This window comes from Malaclemys terrapin, chromosome 5, assembly GCF_027887155.1.
Source record: "Malaclemys terrapin pileata isolate rMalTer1 chromosome 5, rMalTer1.hap1, whole genome shotgun sequence".
Taxonomy (NCBI): domain Eukaryota; kingdom Metazoa; phylum Chordata; order Testudines; family Emydidae; genus Malaclemys; species Malaclemys terrapin.
Genome location: NC_071509.1, coordinates 31,849,369 through 31,865,803, shown reverse-complemented (window position 1 = coordinate 31,865,803; position 16,435 = coordinate 31,849,369). Strand labels below are relative to the sequence as shown.

General features: G+C 42.1%; 1 protein-coding gene across 11 annotated transcripts in view; it reads left to right on the top strand.

Moving 5' to 3' along the window:
• Nucleotides 1–562: 562 nt before the first annotated feature.
• Nucleotides 563–16,435, top strand: part of LCORL (ligand dependent nuclear receptor corepressor like) — a 174,995-nt gene continuing 159,122 nt past the window's right edge. For 7 of the 11 annotated variants that reach the window (XM_054029988.1, XM_054029986.1, XM_054029996.1 and 4 more), the window contains exon 1: nt 563–834. In XM_054029988.1, the coding sequence (XP_053885963.1) occupies nt 681–834 (154 nt within the window). In that variant the 5' untranslated portion in view covers nt 563–680. Of the gene's footprint in view, nt 835–1,484; nt 1,562–16,435 lie in introns of those variants that run through there. The other 4 variants (XM_054029995.1, XM_054029990.1, XM_054029992.1 and 1 more) reach the window with 4 other exon arrangements.

Genomic DNA, 16,435 nt, shown 5'->3' with positions numbered 1-16,435 from the left:
ACCCTCACTGTTACCTTTGTAGTAGTGTGACCAGATGTCCCGATTTTATAGGGACAGTCCCGATTTTTGGGTCTTTTTCTTATATAGACTCCTATTACCCCCCCACCCCCGTCCCGATTTTTCACATTTGCAGTCTGGTCACCCTACTTTGTAGCAGCCAACCTCAGATGGTGGCTCCAGGGCCAGGTAGCAACCCTACACGAGTCCGACCCAACCCTCTACAGGTGGAGAGGGGGAAGGGCTGAGATACGGACTACCGCTCCCGGGGGGCAATGCTGCTGGCTCTCTGCGTTGGGCTCGGGCAGGTGGCGTGGTGCCTTCTGGGATTCGTAGTCCATGGGCAGCCAAGGGGCCCATTTTACATCCAGTTGCCAAAGCAGCCCAACAATTTGGACAAAGTTTTGACACATCCACAACTGGTCCAGACGCTTCTTCGGCCCCGCCCGGCCCCACCGAGAAGGGTGGGAGGAGCCTTGACTGCTACTTGGTGTGAGGAGGCTTCGATCCGCCTCCCCACTTCGTCTGGACAGAGGAGGGGACACGTGTCAATCACCATCCCAAACCCGCCAGGCGGTGCGCGCTCCCCCTCCCGGATGCCGCTGAGGGGGAGGCGCGGGCACGCGCTCTTCTGGTGGCGCGCGCGCTCGTATGTAAATGAGCGGGCGTGAGGTCAGAGGCAGATGGAAAAGGAAACAGACAGAATGGCCGCCGCGGCTCCCGCTCCTCCTGCCGCTGCCTCCTCCCCTCAGTGCCGGAGCCCTCGCTGCACGGCGGAGCGCAGGGGAGTCCGCCGAGAACTCGACTCCTGGCGGCACCGCCTCATGCACTGTGTGGGTAAGAGAGGGGAGACTCCTCTGCCGCGGGAGAGCGGGGTCGGGGGAGGCGGGGACCGAGCTCGGGTCTCTGCCGGGGGGAGGGTAACGCTGGTGGAGGAGCGGCTCCAGGAGTCTTTCCCGGCGGGCGGGAGCGGCGCCCCAGGGTCTCTGCCCAGGAGATGGGGAAAGGTTTGCAGCCCCGGGTTTCTCCGCGCGGCGCGGGAGGAGAGCGGTAGCGAGTCCCGTTGGGGCCGAGCTCGGCGGGATGGGAAAGACAGGCTGGCCCTTTCTCGGTTCGGGTCCTTTTGTCTAGGCGCGTCTCCTCGCTTGTGCGAGGAGCGCCGGCTGCCCCCACCGGGCGGGGGGGGGGGGGGAGAATGGGATCCGGGTGTGTTTGCGCCTTTAAGAAGGAGCAGCTCCTGCACTGACGGTTGGGATTTGAAGTTTTCCCTCCCCCCTTGGAAGTTGTCATGGCGACGGCAGTTCTCCCCTCACTCCCCCCCCCCCCAGCCTGTCCTGAGGCTCTCGTGCAGTTCCCCTGTGTCATGTGACTCCCCGAGGGCCCAGGGGGAGGCAAGTCTGGGTGCCTTTCAAACTTCTTCGCGCTGACATCCCCACACGGGGGGAGAGCACCAGAGAGCCGCCCCCGCTTTAACACCCTATCTCGGCCTGTGGGGGAGCCTGTCGATGCTCAGCCACGCTGGGCTGCTGCTGGATGGATACCTGTGACTGGAGACCGCTCCTAGGTGCGGGAAGGGGATTTGTTCAGTCGCTTGGTGAATGTATGAGATAATAGGGAATGACTCTGTCTCCCTTCTGTCCCCTTCCTTATTTATTATATGAGCTATCATATTGATCGATCTCTGTAAATATATATATATATATATATTGGTAGTCGCCTGCTTGTTGGTGAATATTTAGGGATCGGTGGAAGGTGTTCATTTTTATTATCCATACTGAGATCTTGCTTGTCAGGGAGACAGGTAAAACAAATAGTCTTTAAATGGCATAGCAGATTCTTTACTCTCTTTGCATTGATCTCCCCAATGGGTGAGCCGTGAAAACACACCTCGATGACTGAGATGATAAGCTTGAATTCACTGAGCATTTTTGTGTGTCTGAGACAAAGATTGAAGTCTGAATTAAATATCTGATATATACTTTATATGAAGACTGTCTTCTGCATTGCAAAGAATTGTCTCCATAACCTTGTAGCCCCCTGATTTAGGTTGCTTTAAAAGTAAATTGCAAATCATCCTGATCTGTTGGTGTTAGGTGAAAAATATTCTTTCAAGTGAAAGATTTTTCTTTTGAAGGGTGTGTGTGGGGCTGTTTGCTCCACCCTCCTCCCGGGGGGGGGGGGGGGGGAAGTTATAGCTTTGGTTATAGAAAACAGCAAGTGTTTTAAAAAAAAACAAACTTTTCTTGGTATTTTTTTTTTTTTTTTTTATTGTGGTAGGAAACTAAAACCCAGTGTCTTTAGGATTATAGTGTGAGTTGCAGTTCAGTGGGCTACTTAAATACGGTAATGGGGGGGAAACTTGGGTATGTGTCACCCACCTGCTCAGACTTAATACATATCATCTTTAATTATATCAGATGGCCTAAATGCAAAATTATATCTTCATGACAGGATCCAATAGAAGGTGAAGGCTGGTGATAGGAAAACCTCACATGATAGTACACTCCTGTCCTAGCAAAATGAAGATAAAAACTTATGGGTTTTCTTTCTTTTTTTTTTAATCTGTTTGTCAAGTTTGCTCTAATGTTCACCCAACTTCATGCAAAGTTGTTTGTGATTTTTAGAGCTTGTTGGTTCACTTTTAATAAAAAAAAAAAAATTCTAGCAACAGGAATTTTTTTTTTTTTTTAAATTTTCAGTTCAATTTGATTACATGGATACAGAACAACCAAAACTCCTTTACTTTGTCAATACCTTACTTTTATCACTCCTTTTGTAATTTTTCCCTAGTCTTATCATTTTCTTTTTTTTTCAGTACGGCATTCATTCCTGGTTTGTCCTCCTTATGCTGGTGCAGCAAATCCCAATCGTATTGTATTTAAAAGGCACTTTTGCCAGGCCCTTTATTTTAATGCTGTCAGTGTGCTGTGGTTCACTAAATCTAAAGCTAAAACCTAACTACTGAATTCCTAAATAGACTCCACCATGTTGTCACTTAGTGCTCTGTGTTTGCTTCTACGTTTGTCTCAGATTATAGATTTAGGGTAGAGATTCTTTGTTCTCTACGGTGCGGAACATACGGAACACACTGATAGTGAACTAATAGTAATTGTACGTATCCCTTTATAACTGCTAAGGAGGAAGTACATTGCTATAGGGTTAATGTTTAGTCACAATCCCTATCTCAGTTATGTACTCTTATACAGGCTTTTTGAGCAGTTCTTAGCTAAGAGAAAGCGTTAACAAAATGGCAGGAAAGTGGATGGGCAGGAGAATGGAAATAGTGTACATTCAGGCTTTTGCTACTTTTTGAAACCTCGTGGACTTTGGTTCAATAAACTATCTTGCCTAGTAGGTGAAACCATCAATTTGATAGTTGGAGTTTTCTTCAGGCAATGAAGACTTCTTCAGAGATTGAAAGGCTTAAATGCTGGTAAGAATGGGAAATAGTAACAAAATATGAAAGGGAGGACAAAACAGCTAGGTTAACTCATTCATATATGTCAAGTTATTGGTTGGTCATATGGAGGAGGAGGGAAATCTGGGTTCTTAAACAAATCTAGCAGTTCATTTCTAACTCTGAGATGGAACCACTTTTTCTGATATCTCACAATTTATTGATTACAAACTTGGTCACTAGCATCTCTTTGTAGGGTTTTTCATTTGAGGATCTCAAAGTGCTTTGCACAAGTTATTTCAGTGTTACATTATCTTTCTAAGATGGATAATCCTATACTAAAGGGATTTTATCTAACAGACCAAAGACTCAGTGCTGCCATCCTAGGTTATATTGAGTACTGTCATTAATTTCAACAAATGACTGCTTGCAGAATAAGGCACTGTTCAGTGCGAAGTTAGGGGACAGAATCAAACTCTTTTGTTTCTTTCATTAGTGAAAAGTTGAACATTTTATATGTTTGGTTTTTTTTTTTTTTTTTTTTTTTTTTTTTTTTTTTTTGGTATAGATATTTAAGAGTTTGAGAAACTGAAGAAGTGATGCAATTCTAAATGAAAATACCAGAACATTTAGAGTCTTGACTAACATTTCTCACCTTAAACTGGAGTGATTGAAAATCTAAATTGGTTTGGTAGCAGTTCTTGAAAGATGTAGACTCAGAAGAAATGTCTTTTCAACTGCGAAAGACATTCTGCATAGGCATATGTCAGAATGCTTGCAGAAAAGGTCTGTTATCTTTTTGAATAAAAACTTTAACATTCATTGATTTCCCAGTAGCATTCCATTAAGTTGAGGGGGTTTGATAATTTTTATAGCTTTATGAGCATGGAGCTATAAAACTGAGGTTTCACACACTATATTCTCTCCCCCCCCCCCCCCCCCCCCCCCGCCCCTTTTTCTTTCTTTAAATGGATCTAATGCTAGCAGTACTAACTTAGTCAAGGGAAGTATGGCTCCTTTTAGCCTGGGAGGCATCCCTTTTTGGAGTCTCCATGGTACAGTGTTAACGGTCACTTTTACTTATCAATACATTAAATCCAATTATATGAAATTGTTAGGGGCACAGTTTTGATGGGGAACAGGCACCCACAGTTGTCAAACATTTTACTTAGAATTGCAGGTCTTTGTTACCTCTTGGGATTATTTCCCAGAAGAGCAAATGTGGGTAATTTAGTATGAATTTTTAAGGGTGGATTTCTAACATGCGGTTAAGTAGTTCTTAAAATAGTAGTGTGAATGACTTTTAGGGCCATACTTTAGGTTTCATTGAAGTTAAGGTTGACACTTTCCATTATAAGACTCTGCTTTTAGTTGCTTACAACTTTGCCAAATAGCCATTGAGATTGAAATTTTCATGCTGGGTGTCTGTCTCAGGCTCAATTTTCTGGAAGTTTCAGCTAAAATAAGAGAGATTAAGGAGTTTTGTTTTGCCCTTGATAGTGTGTGGGGTTTGTGTCCTTTTTTGTTAGGTTGGTTGGTCTGTTCTTGCCATTTCTGTTAAGTTCTAGTGCTTCCATGTTTTGGAGCAGGGGCTTGACATTTGGCAGGTGAGTTGCCCTTGTGCCAGTCTCATTAGAGTGCACTCTCCTTCAGAACCTTGAATTTTAGCCAGATTTCTAGAATCTCAACATTCCTTTGCTGTTTAGCAGGTATAGATGCTAAAACCAATGAAGTGCATATGTCAGCCCTCCCTAGGGGCATGTCCACTTGGAGGATGATAACATTTTACATTTACTTGAGCTAATGGAGTTACTAGTGGTAGAGGTCTGCACTGTGGAGCTAAAGGCCCCAACCTTGCTGATGACCCATGTGGAGGTCAGTATGGTTCCACATGATGGAATTTCTGTTTCTTCAGTTTGCTTTTTTAAAAAACAACAACAAAAAACCTAGGAAATTACATACTAAAGATGTTAAAAGAATGTTACATGAATAGTTTTAATTTTGAAAGTTCCTCACTTTTGAGTGCTTGACTTCAGTCTTAACTTTTTTTTTAATATGTAGTTCTTGTATGTAATTTAATATAGGTTAAATAAAACCTCATATAAACAGAAGTATCTGCATATTTCCTTATTACAGTGGCAAAGTATTTTTATATTTGAACTGTCGCTGTAGCTTAGTGAATCCACCTAATCTGTTAGTGTTAGAATCAGAATGAAACTTCTTAAATCAGAGGGTCTCCAACATTTTCAAAGTATGGCCTACTTCTCCCCTCATTTGCGATGAGCTAGCTAGACCACCTCTCCTCCCAGTTTTTATCCCACAACATCCCTGAGACAATGATAGAAATTACTTATTTGGAAAAGTAATATTAGGAAAATATTCTCGTGTGTTCCTCTGAGGACAGTTAAACAATCTTTTTATCTTCATTTTTTTTTTGGTGGAAGAGGAAGCATACTGTCTTTTTATTTTTCACACCATCCTCCTCTCCCATGAGTTCTATTTCCCACTGTTGGAATAAAGGGAGTAGTCAGCACCATTTGACTAGCCAGCCTTCTGTGTACCATCACTGGTTCGTGGTCCTCAGTTTGGCAACCCTGGTTAGTATGTACTCAACATTTTCAGTTTGGAAATCAAGAAAATAAAGCATAAATGGTGAAAATGTAACTAGACTTCTAAAATTTGAAAGGGAGATGATCTGTTTGAACAGCATCTGTATGTTTCTCTAAAAATATTACCTTTGTTAATAAAACTTTAATTTTTTAAAATCTAAACTTTAATATCCCAATTTATTAACTTTCCCACTTACCTCAATTTAAATGATAAATACAGAATATTCACTTTCATTTTTTCTTGTCAATTTTATTTTCTGATAATTGTCATGCACAATGTTGTGATTGGTTTGTAAGCATTTATGTGTAGGATGTTCAAACATCAGATTCAAGGATTTGGGTTCTTTCTTTTTTTATATTCTTGAAAAGTTTTGGTGAAAAGATGGGTTTTGAATTTTGTCTTAATGAGGATCCATGATGGTTCTGGGGAAGATTATTCCATGACTGTGGGCTGGCTGTTGGAAGCGCTTTGTCTCTTGCTTCCATGTTGTCCTTGACAATGTGTGTCTCTTCAGTGCGTTTGTCATGGTTGTTCTTTATCTCAATCAAAAGACTTTTCTGAAGTACAGCATTTTTGTGGTGTCGCCAACTTTCTAATTCCTTAGCACTCCTGTAAATTTTTTTTCATACACAGTTCCTTTCAACAGTGCAGAGTTATTTAAACCATTATTGTGATTTACTCAGAGCATGTGTAGACTACCATTGCATCCTGCCCCTAGTCACTCAGCTCTTGTGCAGTGCCAGTATGGACTGGAAATGCAAACCTTGCAGCTGCAGCAGTGTAATTAGTCCTCCCAGTGTAATTCCCTTGCTCTTGCTCACCCATTAGTGACAGCACTGAGCTACCAAAGCTATCTGTCCAGCCACTCACCAACAGCCTGTATGCAGGAAAGCACTCAATGTAGTATGTGGCTGCTCTGAACAGTTTTCTTCCCTTTCCACTCCAGCCTTCAGAGCAGCAAAGGAGGATAGAAATAATAAAATGAAATGAAACTCCTGCATTTTAAAATATATTCACTTTCTTGTCTCCCCAAATTCATTTGAGAAACTCAAGAAAAAGAAATGGCTGGTTAGACAAGCATTACTCATACTCTGTTGGGGATTGCTACAACAGGCCAGTGTTGCCTCAGCATGATCTGCCACTCCTGAGATTTGAAAGAGGAAGAACAGAAAGGATCATTATTTGAAATATGCACCGGCAGGGGTATCGCTATACCCCCTCATATCCTCAAATAATTCTTCTGCCTCTCCGTGGTGCTCCAGGGTCTACTTGTCCCCCTCCCATCTCTCTCTGTCTGTCTCTCTCTCTCTCTCTCTCTCAAGAAGTGGTATGTTACGCGGTGCCCACACTGATATGGTTGGAAGGATGTCCTACCTTTGCACTTTTCTTGTCTGCTTCTAGAAAGAAATCCTTGCTTCAATTAGAAAACAATATAATTTTAAATTTCTAGATTTCTTTTACTATTGAATAAATGGAAGAGAATAAAATCAGGTTCCTTGCCATTTTGAATGCTACCACCTCACACGTCTGTGCTCATCAAAGTACATTGAGTCTCCACTCGTATCCAGTGTCTAATTGGCTGCGGCTACACTGGGAGCTTAGTGGCCTTCCTGCATGGAAACTGCCAGTGTGGGGGTATAGGAGACATAGCTCCTGCTGTTCACGAAGAAAGTTGGTTATGATCCTTATGCAGGACAGAACTGTTTGAAGCAGGCAATCAAACAGAGCAATGGTGTGAACAAGTGTAAATAATCATTATGCACCTGCTCCAAGGAACAATTAATAGACCATGCCATAACTGCAGGGAATGCTGTGTGTGGACCATTTGCACTCAAAACAGTATGACTTGCGTGGATGTACGCTGCCAGTAAACTCTCACTGGTGCAAATCATAGTAGTTAAATTATGTAGTGTAGATAAGGTTAGAGATCATCTTGTAAGTACTCTGTGCCTAGAAGCCTGTGGTTTTGTAACATTTGAACAGTTCATACTTGCATATTCCAGGAAACTAGTGGTAAAAATCTGGGCTAACATATATATTTTTTAACTTCCTTGCTGCTATCTTGTTAGGCCAGTATAACTATTAGTATTTTTGTGGTGTAGCTTAATTCACTAGCAAATAAACTTTAATGCGGCATTAAGGTTGCCTGGTGCTATCTGATGCTTTTCCAGACGTTGAAGGGCAACTAAATGGAATCCTCTGAAAACCAGCAAGTAAGGAGTTAAGGTAATGTCTCCCATCACATCCCTACAAAATCTTAACTCTACCTCTCTGGAATTGGCAATATGTGCTCGGTCTAAACCAAACCTGTCCTATTCCTAACAAAATCTGCTATTTTCTGTGTTGTACTCTTATGTTCAAGAAAATTCTGAACTATCATTCCTCTTCAAAAAGAAGAACAGGAGTACTTGTGGCACCTTAGAGACTAACAAATTTATTAGAGCATAAGCTTTCGTCCTCTTCATACACTCTAACTGACCCTCTCTTTTAGGTGGAACTGTATTGATTCGGGGATCTATTGCAGCAAGTGGCCAGAGCTTGCACTGGTTTCTGAGAAGAGGTGCAGCTGCAGCTAGAGGAATCAGAAATCCCTATTTTCTGGGCTGTGTAACATGGGAGGTCTGAATAGATGATCACAATGGCCCCCTTGCCTCTGAAATCTAGGAATATGTGAAAGAGTTCTAAGAATGATTAAAGTTTCAAGGCCTCTAGAAAAACTCACTGTCACCTTCAGAGGCTGACCTTTCACTAGGTATGTCAAGAAGAAAGGAGAATGTAGTCACTTCATCATAGTCAAATACCCTTTCGCAGACTCTGAGACAACAAGAACGCCTCATCTGCATTGGTGTTCATACACTGCCATGCCCTCTTTGCTGCACTATCGCTGTGGGGAATTCTAGCCGCTTATTGGCACACAATGCACCAGTCAGGTAACAAAAGGTGATGTCCCAGACTACTGAACAGATATTATCTGGCAAGTCTTGAGTGTTTGTGTGAAGTAGTTATCCTGTCTTTACTAATCCACACCTAAATTTGACCTTTAGGGCAGGGTGGATTTGATTTAAATAATTATTTAAATCACTAGTCAGGAAGACTCAATTTAATCATGGATTTCTACATACAAACATGCATTCTTGTTGGTTGTTAAATCTTAATATATTTCTTCACAACTCAGATGTAGGTTTCATTTTTAGACGGTACACACTATATACATTTTTAAAGTGGTTTTTTTTTAAACTTTTCAGATTAGTTTTACAGCTATATCAGAAAATGAATGATTGTTGGGTTATTTCATTTACCAAAGATAATTGAAGCAGATATTTATGAAATCATTGGGAGGAGAACTATATCCAATTCAAAAAGTTAATCATTAATATTTGGAAGATTTTCTTGCCAGGCTGTATTAGGAGGAGAACATCACCAGACAGACATTTAAATTGTTTTATTTAACTAAAACAACAATGTTATGTATTCTGGATTTTTGTTTTTCTTCAACAGCAAACATAATATTTTAACAAAACAAGCATGGATTTTTGAATTTGGTTAAACATTCAGGTTTTTAAAATCAGGTTTGTTTTAATTGTTTTTAACTAAAATAGTTAAATGAAAATTTGTTTTAAAAAAAAAAAAAATTAAATTGACTGTCATCCAGGTCAACATGAGAAACTTAAAATATTGGCTTCTGCAGCTAACTCTGTCTTCACCTTCATTTTTGTTTGCTCATAATCTGGAAAAGAAAAACAAAACAAGCTTTCCTGTGTTTTCAGGTTCCAAACAATTTCTCAACATGGAATGAATTCTTCCAAAGGAAGAAAATTATTCTTTCTATGCCGGCAGAATAAGCTACTGCAGCTAAAAGTGAGATGATCACTTCAACAGTCTCTGAATTCATGTGCTTAGGTGACTTCCACCAGTTCACTAGTGTGACTTCCTTTAAAACATCATCAGTAAACATATTTCTTGAATGGTTCACCCTTAGCTCTGAAGTTTATTATAGTTGGCATTATGGAGGGATGATTGCTGGATGTCCATGTCATAGCCAACTCCTCTTCAGCAGTTTGACCAAGATACCAAGTATTGAGAATATTTGCAAGAAAATGAGCTGGAGATAGAGTTAAATTACAAGCATTAAAAAAAAATGAACAGGACAAGCACTGTCATTGCATATTTCTCTTTTTAAGATCTCACTCAGTTCCTTCCAAATTTCAACAGCATCAGCAATAAAACGGCTATTTCCCTGCATTTTGTTCAAGGCTACCGAAATAGGCTTCAGGGTACTCCGCATGCGTTTAACATTTCTCTTAAGCCTAATGTTGAGAACTTTGGCTGTGACAGTGCCATCTATTTTTTCACAATTTTGTTCACAAACGGTCATCAGATTAGGCCAGTTCTTGCTAGTGCTCAAAACAGTCCACTGAGTTCCATCGCATGTCTTGTAGGAGAGTTAGCTTGGTTCCTCCTACTTTCTTCAGAGCAGCTGCTGCAAAGTGGTTGTTACGGAAGTATTTTGCAATTTCAACAACGTTAGCCTTTATTTCTGGAACACTGAAGTCTTTAGCTAGGAGGTGCATCAAATGAGCATTGCAACCGTATGTTGTTAGCTTGGGACTCTTCTAAATTTCTTCTCATCTTGGATACATTTGCAGCATTGTCTGTGACCAAGCTGTGTACTAGACATTTGAATTTTTTCCCAGTTTGTTATAGCTTTTAGTGTTACTACTTGTAAGTATTCTGCTGTATGTGCCGATATGTCCTGATGTATCAATTCTTTCTGTAAAGAAGACATTCCCTTCTTCTGTTGTCACACAAGCACATAAAACAGGATCATTGTGGACATTGCTCCACCCATCAAGACTCGGGTTAACAATTTCACCCTCTAGACCTTTTGCACTCTGCTCAATTTCTTTCATACACTTTGTCCAGCAATTTGCCTGTGACATCTGCTCTTTTGGGTGGACTGTGTCTTGGTCTTAATTATTGAACCCTGTTAATGAAGTGTGGGTTCTCAATCATACAGAAAAAATAGTTGGTTGCATAAACAAAACGGGCAATCTTTTCTTCATTACCTCTTTTTGTAATCAGCAGGTTCTTCTCACAAACTTATCTATGGCTGTTTCTGGATGATTTTTTTTTTTCCTCCTTTTTGCTACAGGTGATATACTGTGGTTAATGTGACATACATGTTGTGACTGAAACACTATAATTGGCAGATAACTCTGAAACTATAGAAAATAATGGTGATCTTGAAGGTGGATAGTCTTCAGAATCCTGTACATTGAGGATGGATTCTCCTAAACAAAATAAGTCAATGCAGTTATTTAATTATTGTTACCATACTGCTCATTTAGTATTGCTCATTTCATTCACTGACACTCAGTACTATTTTAAAAGGTGAAATTGTAAAAGGAAGATCTGCCTATTTCAGCTTTTTTTTTTTAATCACAACTGCCATCTAAAATGGTAGTACCATAGAGTAACAATTATTTTTTTGCTCAAACACAAGAATTCAAGAATAGTCTAGAACGAAGACAGGCAGCCCTCAAAAAAGAAGTATGAAATAAAAAAGTTTACCAACCTGAAGATCCTGCATGTTCAAACATGTTCCTTTCATAATCTTCAACACAGCTTCCTCCTGAGAAGTAAAACTTCTCATGATGTTGTTTCATTCGGGCAACCAGGCCTTGCATTTCTTTGTTGCGCTGTTTGCATTTTGCATCCATGCCTGTCTTCCCACAGGTAGAGGAACTTCATTAAAATATTCCCAAACTGGGTCTCTTTTATGGCCTGCTGCCATTATAGGTTTTCCCTTCTAATGAGAATTGTATTGTAGATACCAAATCAATGAAGGCTACACTTAGACTTCTGGAATATGCTGCTCAAACAGTTTCACTTTTGTTTCTGCTGCCTGTCCCTCCTTTCTCACATTTATCTCCAGACTTCTTCTCCTTGTCCAGATCTATTCCACCCCCAACCATCATTCTATTCAGAATTCATTCATTCTGAAACCGCACTTTTAGAGCGAGGTAAGGGATTGACTGTGTACACAAATTTGCAGAGGGACAATAGGTTTGAGGTCTTATTTCACACCTCTGTATATTATTTATTTAAAAACTTTGTTGTTAACAAGCATGTTATCTCTGGATACAGAAATCCACAGTTTGAGAACTGCAAAACTAAACCTCGCTGATGGAATCTTCTCGACCGAGCACAGAGTCCCATTGGGTAGATAGAAAGATTAACTTAAATAATCTATACAGAAGCCCCTGGAACCCTGTAAAATTGGGTCCCTAATCCATGAACTACTGGAACTCATTTACAAAACTTTTCTTAAACATTACATGAATATATGGTCTCATACTATAGAATTATCCCTATTCCATGATGAGATCTCTTTGAGCTATAATGTCTTAAAACTATCTATATATAGCTTTGAGGAAAAAACCATTATCAAAAAAATCTGATTTTAAATTTAATAAATCCTTTATCTATATATATATTTTTAAATCCTTTATTTGTATCCACCCTGCTTTTTCAGACATTTGTCTGTGTGTTACTGAACTTCCCCAAGAGGCACACATCACTCATACTATTAGCAGAAAATCTCTGAATAGCTGAGCTCAGGAGCAGTCCAATAATATGCATTTTATGAGGGTCAGAGTCTTAGTTTTTTCCACTAGCTCTGCCCCACCAAAAACAAGCATCTGAACAATTTAAAAGCAAGTTGTTTCAGCTGCATCTCCTAAACTTGCACCACAAACTTTCCCAGCTACTGTTGCTCTATCGATTTTTATCCCCCCCCCCTCTTCTCTCCAAGATAGTCTGTCCATGCACATGGATTTTTAGAACAATTTGAATATTAAAATCCCTTTGAGCAAATGACCCCAAATCTGCATGCATCATTAGCCATCCCCTGGGCCCCGATGATGCACAAACATCTAAGGTAATCCAATTATGTATGTAGATTTTAAACAGAAAGCTTGGCTGAACCTTGACTGCAGTGTGGCAGCAACCTTTCCCATAACACAAACTGTGGAGATCTAAAAAAATAGAAAGGTCAGGCTTTACATCAGGAGGAAGCAGGTACTTCTTGGGGGAGGGGTAGAGCTTTGGTAAACAACTTTTTTTTTTATTGTAAAATCAGATGTGCAGTCTCTAAAAGATCATAAGCTCATGAGCTGATAGCTTCCATGTCACTTAAAATCCTCAAAAGTAACATGTCCATTAAAGCAGGAGTTCTCAAACTTCATTGCACTGCGCCCCCCCTTCTGACAACAAACATTACTACACGACCCCAAGGGGGGGGAGAGGGGCTGAAGCCTGAGCCTGCCCAAGCACCACTGCTCTGGGGGGGGGTGTGTGTGTGTGTGTGGGGAAGAACCTGATTCCCTACCCCCTGGACAGGGGGGCGTGTAACCTGAGCCTCATCACCCAGGGCTGAAGCCAAAGCCTGAGCTCGGGGTGGTTCAGGCTTCAGCTTTGGCCCTGGGCCCCAGCCAGTCTAACATCAGCCCTGGTGACCCCATTAAAATAGGGTCATGACCCTGTAGAAGTCTCGGCCAAGGTTCGGCCCTCAGCAGGACTGGGGAGTATCCCACCGCCTCGCTCTGGTCCGCCAGCGGTAGTGTGGATAGCAACACACTGTTAGGGGCTCAGGCCCTTAAGCAGGGGCCGAGCCAATAGGTCAGAAAAAGCCCCGGGCCCTCAATCAGGGCGGGGCAGCAACTACACAGTCTGGAGCTCAGGCCCTCAAGCAGGGCCTGAGTCAGTGGTTGTAGCAGCCCAGGCCCTAGGTTAGGGCAGGGCAGCAATCAAATAGTCAGGAACTCAGGCCCTCAAATGGGTTGAGTCAATGAGCAAGAGGTCCCAGCCTCTCTAGGCCAGGGAAAAGAGGGAGTCTGCCACCCAAGGAGTGGGTGACAGGGGGGACACAGGCCCTCCCACTCCACTGCATCCCAGCCCGGGGCCCTAGCAGTGGCAGAAACTCGCTGCTGTAAGTGAGGATCCTGGCCACAACACACTGACATAGGCTCTGGCAGTGCTGCAGCCAGACTAGGGTCAGCTGCCCCCGGGCTACTTCCACACTCCCCCTCGTAGGGTACCTGGGCCTTACTAGTGTTCTCTGTGCTCTCCACCAGCATCAGTTCTTCTGGGTAGGTAGCGAAGGGTAGGTTTGGCTCCTCCTCGGAATAGCTGGGAAGGGGCAGGCTCGGCTTCTCCTCAGGGTAGCTGGAAAGGGGCAGGCTTCGCCAGTCCTCCTCAGGGTAACGGGCAAGGGGTAGGCTCAGCTGGCCTGGTGAGTCAGCAGGCTGGTTGCGGTCTGCTGCTGTCTCCCAAGCAGGAGGTCGTTCAGAGACATCTGCTCTCTCCGCCGGCTTGTTCTCCACTGAGCTGTGCAGGCGGGCTTTTATACTTCCGGGTCGGCGCCGTGACCTCTGAGGGGTGGGCGCCGGACTCGGTGGCTCCGCCCACGTTGGTGTTAGGGGAGGTTCGGCCCTCAGCGGGGCTGTGGGGTATCCCACCACCTCGCTACAGACCCACTGTGGGGTCCTGACCCAGAGTTTGAGAACCGCTGCAATAGAGAAACCATTGCATTTGTGGAGTCTAACAATTGTCCTCTATGATTTTCTGTCAGATTTCTAGTGCAAGGCCATTAAGGTCCGTAAGCACACTGGAAGGCAGTGGAATTAAACAAGAGATTAATTTAGATTACTTTAATTTTATCTAATGAACAAAGTTCATAATGAAGGATATTGTAAGTTACTACATTTGCAGCTTACTATTATGTTGGAAGTATCATAGAATTGTTATAAAGGTGCTAAGGATAATTACTATCCAAAATGTAACTTTTTAAAAGAACTGGTCTTCTCCTTCTCCTGCCTGTGTTCCTTCAGAGGACTGATCAAAACTGTAGAAAATAACAGTTCTAACCACCATAGTAGCAATGAGATGAATGCTAGTGTACAAATAAGTATGTAAGGAATCTGCTGAGCTAGTGGTCAGTAGAGGGCAGTGAAACATTCATTCATTTCCTAATTGCATTCCATTGAGTTGAGAGAGCTTGATAATTTCATAGCTTTATGAGCATGGAGCTATAAAACTGAGGTTTCACGCACTATATTCTCCCCCCCGCCCTTTTTTTCCCTCTAATTTTTTTAAATAGGTCTAATTCTAGCAGTACTAACTTAGTCAAGTGAAGTATGGCTCCTTTTAGCCTGAGAAGCATCTCTTTTTGGAGTCTCCATGGTACAGTGTTAACGGTCACTTTTACTTATCAATACATTAAATCCAATTATATGAAATTGTTAGGGGCACAGTTTTGATGGGGAACAGGCACCCACAGTTGTCAAGCATTTTACTTGGAATTGCAGGTCTTTGTTACCTCTTGGGATTATTTCCCAAAGAGCAAATGTGGGTAATTTAGTATGAATTTTTAAGGGTGGATTTCTAACATGCGGTTAAGTAGTTCTTAAAATAGTAGTGTGAATGACTTTTAGGGCCATACTTTAGGTTTCATTGAAGTTAAGGTTGACACTTTCCATTATAAGACTCTGCTTTTAGTTGCTTACAACTTTGCCAAATAGCCATTGAGATTGAAATTTTCATGCTGGGTGTCTGTCTCAGGCTCAATTTTCTGGAAGTTTCAGCTAAAATAAGAGAGATTAAGGAGTTTTGTTTTGCCCTTGATAGTGTGTGGCGTTTTTGTCAGGTTTGTTTGTTCTTGCCGCTTCTGTTAAATTCTAGTGCCTCCATGTTTTGGAGCAGGGGCTTGACCTTTGGCAGGTGAGTTGCCCTTGTGCCAATCTCATGAAAATTAACCTAAATTTGGCCAGATTGTAAGCCTCTGAAATTACAGTTCACACGAGATCAGTAGAAGTTTTACATCTAAATTCTGATTCCATGTGCATTGATCATGCTTCATCCCCAAAGGGCTCCTACATGACAACTCAGCTATGCATGCACCATCCTGGGGCAGCAGAGACTGAGCAGGACTTTCTCTGCAATTGCTCTTCCCAGTTGCTGTGAGCAGCTGGGCATTGAAGGTGAAAGCAAGGATTTTGTCTCTCTTGTCCTGTGTCCCTCCATTATTGTCCAGGTAGCATGGACAAAAAGATGCTGGAACCATCTGACTAAAATGCAGTAGAGAGGTGATGGGAGGGGCTGAGATGGAGGGAAGATAGGATCAGAGGTGGGGGAATGATAACAGGGTGGGTATAGACAGGATGGGAATACAGTCAGCCTGTCCACCTCACATTGCTAAATGGGAGTGGAGGTTCCCAATTAGTGTCCTAGTTAAATTGGAGGGGGCCATGAGGTGGTTCTGGAATGGAAAAGACTGAGAATCACTGCAGTGAAATATCAGGGCATGCAAGGTTTGCCCTGTTGCATAGGAAATGTGCATCTGAATGTACCTGGTATTTTAGGCATAAGATG